General features: G+C 29.8%; 2 protein-coding genes across 3 annotated transcripts; one reads left to right on the top strand and one right to left on the bottom strand.

Annotated features, from left to right (window-relative positions):
* Positions 1-990, top strand: LOC107491789 (uncharacterized). The gene is made up of 2 exons (XM_016112709.3): positions 1-143; positions 423-990. The coding sequence occupies exons 1-2, from the start codon at positions 37-39 to the stop codon at positions 664-666; spliced, it is 351 nt and encodes a 116-aa protein (XP_015968195.1). The 5' UTR covers positions 1-36; the 3' UTR covers positions 667-990.
* Positions 991-4,907: 3,917 nt separating this feature from the next.
* On the bottom strand, positions 4,908-8,746 carry LOC107491994 (uncharacterized). 2 transcript variants are annotated; one of them, XM_016112942.3, is made up of 7 exons: positions 8,379-8,746; positions 8,202-8,288; positions 7,659-7,928; positions 6,283-6,453; positions 5,838-5,891; positions 5,609-5,755; positions 4,908-5,507 (listed from the first exon to the last, which is right to left on the bottom strand). In XM_016112942.3, exons 1-7 carry the CDS (start codon positions 8,580-8,582, stop codon positions 5,130-5,132), a joined length of 1,311 nt encoding a protein of 436 aa, XP_015968428.1. In that variant the 5' UTR covers positions 8,583-8,746; the 3' UTR covers positions 4,908-5,129. The 2 variants fall into 2 exon arrangements, with proteins under 2 accessions (XP_015968428.1, XP_015968429.1); XM_016112943.3 differs by having other exon boundaries at positions 7,659-7,925.
* Positions 8,747-8,752: the final 6 nt, after the last annotated feature.

Below are 8,752 nucleotides of genomic sequence, written 5' to 3'. Positions count from 1 at the left end.
TTCTCTTCTTTTTCTTTCTTTCTTTCATCTTATTACATGGCACCATCATCAGCATCAGGTTCTTCAACAGATCAAACAATCACAGTTGAAAAAAGTATTTCAAGAACAAGATTTGCAGAGCTGGGAATTAATTCATGGCCCAAGTGAGTAACTAATTCCTCTTATTTGAGCAAGTATATAAAAAATTATTAAACTACTATTCCACTGTTAGCCCATGACAATAATAAAGAAGTCTCGTGACCTACAAATTCATTTGTTTTCCCCTATTCTTTTACAATTTTATCAAAAATATTAGCTAAAAACTGCGAAAATTTACCTTCTGACTTTATTTAATTCATCCTATAATAAATAAATATTAAATAAGACAAATTTAAACTGTTTTGACGAATTTATTTGATCTTGCTATAATGTTGTTATTGTAGATGGGCTTGTCCTCCTGGGAAGTACAAGCTGAAATACAATTCACAACAGACATGCCATTTGGTGAGAGGGAAAGTGAAGGTTTATTCCGACGACTCGTCTTCTCCGGCGGTGGAGTTTTGTGCCGGCGACCTTGTCACCATTCCCAGTGGACTCAGTTGCACTTGGGATGTAATGGCTTCGGTGGACATGCATTACAAATTTGAGCCCTCTCCTGCACCTTCGTCTCCTCCTTCTCATTCTTGATCTCATCAGATGAATAATGCATCGAAGAAAAGAAATTTTTATTTTATCAAATATATGCTGGCTAATATTTTTTTTTCATCTAGGAAAAATAATAATTATATAATTTAGTTTAATATATTGATATTTAAACTCGCATGTTATTATTTCCCCGTTTCGTCATAGCATTAGAAAGAAGAGAAGGAGCATGCATGCAATTGCACTAAAAGAATAAAATAAATGAGGAGGTGCAGTGCATGCATTTTTCATGTTTGTTTGACTGGTCAGATTTGACCATTACCATCAATCTATCTTATAATACTTAAATAAAATTAAAGATGCAGCAATTGCCAGCTCTGACTTACTTGGAATTTTCTTTCTTTCTTTCTTTTTCTATTTCATATTTATGTGCTTGTCAAACCCTAAATTTAATTCTCAGCTGTTTTTGTAATAACTCTGCAATATATGTATATAATTATAAAGTAAAATAATATATGTTCCACCTTGCCATTCTTATACTCAGATTACTTATTATTATTATTATTATTATTATTATTATTATTATTATTATCTACATGCATGCATGTTCAAGCTGCTGAGCCATTATTTTACAGTTTAATTTGCATAACTGATGTCAGCACGCTTAAAAAGAATATATATATATATATTATACTGCAAAGGGAATATATGAATTATGAATGTGCGTCTTTAAGGGTTTTTGATTATTTTGCTTTTCGAAACATGAAAAGAAACTTTTCGAAACATGAAAAGAAATTAAACAACTGTCTTGAATTTGCAACGTGCAGCGTTCATGCTGGTTCTGTGTGGAGGATACATACATTACCTGTATGATTCAGTGGAATCTAGAAATGCGGTTATTCCTTTACTTTTCTTTTCTGATATTTTTTCACCATTGTTATGATTCTGATACGCTGTTTCACAGTGCATAAATATAATTGAGTAATAACCATACATCACTTTGTGAATATCAAAATTCTAACACTGCGTATAACAGACAATTATATGTGATAAATTTTGGAGGAAAAAAATAAAGAACTTAAAGATACATATGTAATAATGTAGTTATCTTGTATAATTGCGAACAAAATATGGATTATGGTAAGGAAAATATTAGGAGTAATATTTTTTATTAATATTAGTTCACATTTTAAATTAATATTTTATTTTTATACTATTAGAGAATGTAGAATTTAAAATTTATAATTTATGATAATTTTACTTTTAATGTTTACACCAAATTTTAATTAATTTGGTCCTTGACATTTTAAATATTTTATTTTAGTTTCAAAAATTTTGAACGGATTTAATTTTGTCCTATTATACCATTAAATTTAAATTGAATAATTAATAAAAAATCTTTTATATTATATTAGTAATCATTCATAGGTCAATTTTACTTATACACTAAAATTGAACGTTATATTAACTCTTAAATATATTAATTATTCATGTAAAATTTAACTGTAAAATAATATTAAACTCGTTTAAAATTTTTTAAGACTGAAATAGGATATTTCAAATATTAAAGACTAAATTAAAATTTATCTTAAATGTTAAGGATAAAAATAATATTTTATCCTATAATTTAATACTTAGCGTTTAGAGTATCGACCATATATTGACAAAAAGAATTTTAGTTATGTAATATTATACTCTTATAATTAATATATTAGAATTTATTAATACTTTGTATTTAAAGTGATGATTAATTATTGACAAAAATAATAAATTTTATTAGTGAATAATGTAACATTATTCTTATGGTTAATACACATTTTCCATACATACATACATACATAAATATGAATTTATTTAGATTTCAATTTCAGGGAATAGACTTTTTCAATTGTTTTCTAAATTATTGTTATCAAATATAATAATTAAATATGATTTTGGTCTCTAATTAAGTTAGGGTTAAAAAAATTTTTTTTACTTAACCTTATTTTACTTACAAAAATCATTCCTAAAGTTTAACTTATTTTTAAAATTGTCCTTTAGATAAAAATACTCTTTTTTCCTTCTTTTCCAAAATTAACCAAAAGCAGAACAAAAGCTGAAGCTTAACTAGAATCCACCACTACCACCATCATTATCATGGTCATCATCATCATTAGAAAAACAATGGATAATAAAATAATAAGAAGAAAATAAGAACAACAACAACAATGGAAGTTAGACCTACCATTTTACGTGGAATGTGTAGATTGCTGGTTATTTGACTCCAAAAATAAAGAGCGACTCCAATCATCCAGCAGTGAGTCGATACCGAGATCCTACTTGTAGTTCAAAATTTCTTTTTGTCATGTTCGAGTCTCTTAAACCAGGACAAAAAAGGTGTATTTTAGAAATTTTGGGATTGTTTCAAAAAGTGAGTTTTGTCATTGAAGAGAGCCATGTAAATATCGTTTTTTATCAACAGTTCTTGGTTCGACAAAGTCGAAAAGAAAGAGAGGACTTCATCGATACGTGAAGAGGGCAGTAAGGGACTTAGAAAACAATGTACATGATTGTCGACATAAGAAGAAATATAAAAAAATCATCATTATCATCATTATCAAAATTCAGAACTCACCACCACCATCTCTCACCCACTACCACTGTATCACCTTCTGCATCATCCCACCTCAGAACTCAGAAAAACAAGAACCCAGAACTCAAAACTTAGAAAAACAAAAAAATCATCATCATCGTCAAAATTTAGAACCATTAACAAAATCCAGAACTAAAATTCTTCCTCTTTCATTAACAAAACTCAGATGCAATTATAATAATTAGAAATCTTCAAATTCATCTTCAATTACAAGAACCAAAAATCTAAAAATATAATTACCAAAACAAATGACGAGACTAGGTGTGATGTTGAGGAGGAGGTGTGGCGAGATGAGGCCAACGGCGAGGCAACGACGACGATGATGACAAGGCGACGACGTGGGCGAGGACGAGGAGGAGGAGTAAAAATGGCTCGCGGCGCACGACATCTACCCTCGCGGTGAGATCCANNGGCCCTTCCTCTTTCCTTCTCCCTCTTCTTCCCTGAACCAAAACCCCAAACCCCCCCCTTCCAGCGCAATACCCGTTTTCTTTTCTTTTAATTTGTTTTTTTTTTTAATTAAGGATACTTTTGGAATAAAAATTCAAAAATTTGAAAAAAATGACAATTTTAAAACTAAAATAAATTTTAAGGACGATTTTTTAATAAAAAAAATTGAAAACAAAAAATTTTTTCAGTGCTTATCTTAAAAACCAAAATCGTACTTAACCCAAAATATATCTTTCATCATACATTTATTAAGTGGAAATCATATGAAAGAATATATTAAATAATAAAAGGAGAGGGAAAAAAATCCATTCCTTTCGATCAGGATATAATATAATTTCGACAAAGTCTAGGTAACTAATATCTTTTTCATCCAATATTTTAACAAATTAGTCAATTTTATATTAAAATGTGAATAAAAAGAAACATCTAAAATTATTAAAAAAAATTTAAAATTTAATAAAAAAATGTCTAAAATTATAAAAAAAAATTCAAAATCTAACACAGAAACAAAATTCAAAATCATGAAAAAATGCAAAACTTCTAAAATTTAAAGATATGTTTTGTTTTCATTTATTTTTAATATATATTTTTTAAAAAAATATAAAACCTCTTAAATTTAAATATTCGATACCTAAGTATAAGAAACATTTGAAATAATATCTTTGCTTTTAATATATTTTACTTTCATTTACTTTTAGTAATACATTCCTAAAAAAATTTAAAACTTCTAAAATTTAAACATTCAAAATCTAAATATACATTTCTAGAAAAATATTTATGAAACATCTAAAATTTGAACATTCGAATCTAAATATAAAAAACATCTAAGTTCAGATTTTGGAGTTTTATGAAAAGATTTTGAATGCTCTTTTATAATAATTTTAAATGTTTTCTTATTAAATTTTGAATTTTTTAATATAATTTTAAATGTTTTTTTATTAATAATAATTGATTGTTATTGACTGATAGCTTCTTTGATTAGCTAGCATATAAATCCTGTTTTAATCTGATTGGTTTGAGCCTATGGAGGTTTTGGGTGGAATCAAGCATTTCTCGTCGAGAAGTTTGGTTATGACGCTTTCAGTTGGAGCTTGAATTCTGTTCGATTAAGTGTTTATTTTCTTTAATTGTTACCAAAAAAGAAAAATTCAGCTTAAATGAAACTTTATATGTGAATCTGTGATAATTGAGAATAACAAAAAGGTAGAATAATTAAGCATTTTATATATAGAAATGGTGATTCAAGAAGTCTTCTTGCCATTTCCAGTAGTGTTTATGCTTTCTTTTCCTTCCATCCAAAATAAGACTCTATATTTAGGTACAATTAAAGAATAATATGACAGGAAAATTAAAAAAAGATGACTTACTAATTAATAATTGGAAATTAATTATAGTGTATATATGTTTATAAAGGAATTAATGATAATCAAGGACACTGAGGATTGTTGCCAGGGCCACCATAGTAAAAGTAAGTGCCCCAATCATTGCTGTAGGAGCTTTTTATGTCATAGCAATTTGTGTTCTCCGCTAGGGTTGATATCACATGCACTGAGCTCAGGCTGTTATCTGTGTCCACGATCTCCAGGTTCCGGAAGTAGCTTGCTTTTCCGAATCCATCCTCGGCAAAGTGCCCGGATCCCATCTGAGTGGAAGTGTGTTGGCCGGTCACACGTGTATTCACCACCTCGCCTCCCCACTCTACCATTGTGGCGTGCTGGGCGAGGTGTGTGAATAGCTCCGCCGGCCAATACCCTACCAATGTGCTGTCACCAAAACTCATCCACCAGTTCCCTACTTTTGGATCCTGATAATTATTCGTTAAATGATTCAACAGATTTGACTAAATTATCATTTAACAATTCTCGATATCATCTAATGAGTGGATGATGAAATTGTGGGAAGTACCTTCCAAATGAGGATGGTGATGTCGTATTGGTTGCTGTCAAGAGAAGAGATTGGAGAAATGGAAGCTCCAATGGCAATCCTGCTGTTTGTTTGGACAAAACCGGAACAGAGAAGGTTGTAGCATCCCGTTGCTTGGTACGAGTCACTCTGCATCAAGAATTTTCAGAGTAATTTAATTGGTCATAATAAGAAAATAAAAAAAGATGAGTATGTGGTGCTGAGTGCTGACCGTCCAGTAAGTGAATAAACGGGGTCGGCTGTCACCATACAGCTCCGGACTGACCTGACTAGTACAATAATCCAAGCTTCAGTGCCTATTTCGGACCAAAAATATTTTTTTTAAATAATAATATTTACTGGTTATATAGTATTGTTTTTAACATAAAAACATTTTATATATGGATCCCGTTTCATTTTAGAATTCACCAAAGATTGAACTCTTGACCTTTTGAATCTAGCACTCTAATATCATGTTATGATACTACTCATCCCAAAAACTTAGATAACACTAATGATTATATCTCTAATACTCTATAAATCTCTATTATATACATTATACAAATATTCTATTGACTCCTCATACTTTTCCTTTATATATTAGTCAGTTTAAGCAAATATGTCCAAAAAGCAGAATGTTAGAAGACAATCCTTTTAGCATAAAAAATAAAAAGTACCTGCCATCCAGCTTCAATACTATTGAGATCAGAACCGTCGAAGGAGCCAGAAAGAATCCAAATTTGAGAGAGACTAAACTCGTTCACAACTTGAATGGAAGGATCCCACACATTGATTGTGGCCTTTGCTCCGTAAACTTCTTGGGATGATCCAGTGTACGCAATCGCATGCTGCACCCGTTAATTGCCAACAATTAACTAGTTAATTATTGAAGATGGTATCATCTTAATTATTGATGACCTTCCATTACTTCCTCCTAAGTCCTAATTAATATTCACATGCTCTCATGTACTTAGCTAATTGTTTACATTAATATATATACTACAAATAAAACAAACATTTTGTAATGAAAATTTGAAAATTTAGCAGCATTACCAAATGGGTGCATAGACTATATTATTGTTACGGGCCCCCCGCTCCGGTCAAAACAATGGCACGTATTGCAACATCTATTGTCGACTATTATTAATGTCATGTAACTTACAAGAAATTAAACACACATACATATATATGTGAACTAAAGGCGTATCTATCCTGTGCTCGCTCCACACATGTTAAGTTTATAAATTCAAATTTTTTTTATTAAAAATATAAAAAATTAAATTTTTAATATATTTATTTTATATTTATTAAATAAAAATATTTTAAATTTTTTATAAATAATAAATTTATCATGTATCTTTACTCATTAAAATAGTGGAAGATAAATTCAGACTAATTATATTATATAATTTAATCAAAATACTATTATTACACTTAAATATTAGAATATACCTAAATCAATCACTTTTCTTTAACATTATCATTAAGAAGTTATTAATTTAGGTACATATACTTAAAGGTCCGTTTGAAAAGTTTTAAAAGTAACTTTGAGCTTTTAATTTATGAAAAGTAGTAGTATTAATATATGGTACAATTTTTAAAATTAAATTGCAGCTTTTTAGGAAGTTATTTAAAAGTTTATAGAAAAATTAAAAAAAAAATGATTTTTCATAATAAAATTTTTTTTATCACATTTCTTTTAAAATAAATATTTTTAGAACTAAAAATTCAAATATAAAATAACTTATTTATAAATTACTTTTAATATAATTATTTATTATTTAAATTATTTAAAAAAATTTAATTAAACTATTTATCCAAACTGAACTTAATCTAATAACTTTAGATAATCTAAAAAAAAATATTCTCCTTCCACTACTTTGCTTTTAAAAACATGAACACAGCGATTATACATATAAAAATATTTTTATATAAAAATAATAATTAAATAATTAAATGATTTAAGATAATACATAATCTTGATTAATGTGAGTGAGAGTGATTGCAGGTTAATTAATAAGTTGAGAAATGAAAGTGAAGGGCACGCGCGCACCTCATGGCCATTGCCGCTGACCACATCTGGTGCATCAATGCGCCGCCGTGATAAAGACATTGCCATGCTTCGCTTTTTCTTCCCAAATTCATACAAAGATTTTGCTCTCAGAACGTCATGCACCGTGCTCCGCCGTATCGGAACCGTTCCTTTTGGACACCGTGTCCCGTTTTGGTGCCACATCTGCCATGCCCCGCCGCTCACTACATCCTCCATCGTCGTCCCTCTCTTTTTAACATTCATCCCCTTTGGCACCTTTGGCGCCACCTTCTTTTAATAATCAAAATAAAAGTGTTAAAATCACTTATATTTTCTCTAACTATTTGAGATTGTTACTCAAAGATACCAACTGATTGTCTACATTGATAACATATTTTTGTGTATAATTAATATGATTGTTTTTCTTAATCCTCTAATTAATGTGATAAGGTTAATTGCAAAACTGTAATAAAAATATAAAATCATGTAGAAGAAAAAGGGAAAAGTAAAACATTTTTGCAAATCACCAAGTACTAGTAGTCTCAATTTGAATAATTTATATACCTGGATCTTGTGATTCTTGAGAAGGGGGTGATCTAGAGCCGGTTGTTTTCTTTTGTGAACACAATCTATAATATCACCATCTGGACTCTGAAAATAATAACTAAAACATTTAGTGCTAGTCATGATTATGATTGTAATAAATTGAAGAAATAAAGGAGATTAAATTGAAGGCACAACATTTATGGTGAGAATAGGGGGCTTGTTGATCTTGTCCAAGTGCCGTTGAATCCTTTCCAGTCTTAAGCTACTCACTTCCCTGTAACTTGTGTAATTTAGGGTACTGCTCTTAACCTTCACCGCCGTGTGTAGAAGAAGGAACACAAAAAGGATCAGGTGGTGATGGTGACGATGACGGTGACGGCGGTGATAGTGATGACCCATTTTTTTGTGTGTGTGAGAGAGAGAGAGATAGAGATTACTAGGAAAGCAAAGAGCACAAAGTGAATCTGAGTTTCATGGGGATTTCCATTTAGCATACAAAAACACTAACACCAACAAAAGAAGAGAAAGTTATCGGAAAAGGACTTGTTGTGAGGGAAGAAGGTAGGGAA

This window comes from Arachis duranensis, chromosome 6 (genome assembly GCF_000817695.3).
Source record: "Arachis duranensis cultivar V14167 chromosome 6, aradu.V14167.gnm2.J7QH, whole genome shotgun sequence".
Classification (NCBI taxonomy): Eukaryota; Viridiplantae; Streptophyta; class Magnoliopsida; order Fabales; family Fabaceae; genus Arachis; species Arachis duranensis.
The sequence above is the reverse complement of the archived record's forward strand: the minus strand, read 5'-3'. Positions and strand labels throughout refer to the sequence as shown.

Excerpts from the sequence above, each read along its gene's own strand:
- LOC107491994 (XM_016112942.3), bottom strand. The coding sequence starts at position 8,582 with ATGGGTCATCACTATCACCGCCGTCACCGTCATCGTCACCATCACCAC. Across the intron at positions 8,289-8,378 it reads CCCCTATTCTCACCATAAAT|AGTCCAGATGGTGATATTAT; the intron begins GTTGTGCCTTCA and ends TATTATTTTCAG. Across the intron at positions 5,508-5,608 it reads TCACCATCCTCATTTGGAAG|GATCCAAAAGTAGGGAACTG; the intron begins GTACTTCCCACA and ends AATAATTATCAG.
- LOC107491789 (XM_016112709.3), top strand. The coding sequence starts at position 37 with ATGGCACCATCATCAGCATCAGGTTCTTCAACAGATCAAACAATCACA. Across the intron at positions 144-422 it reads GGAATTAATTCATGGCCCAA|ATGGGCTTGTCCTCCTGGGA; the intron begins GTGAGTAACTAA and ends TTGTTATTGTAG.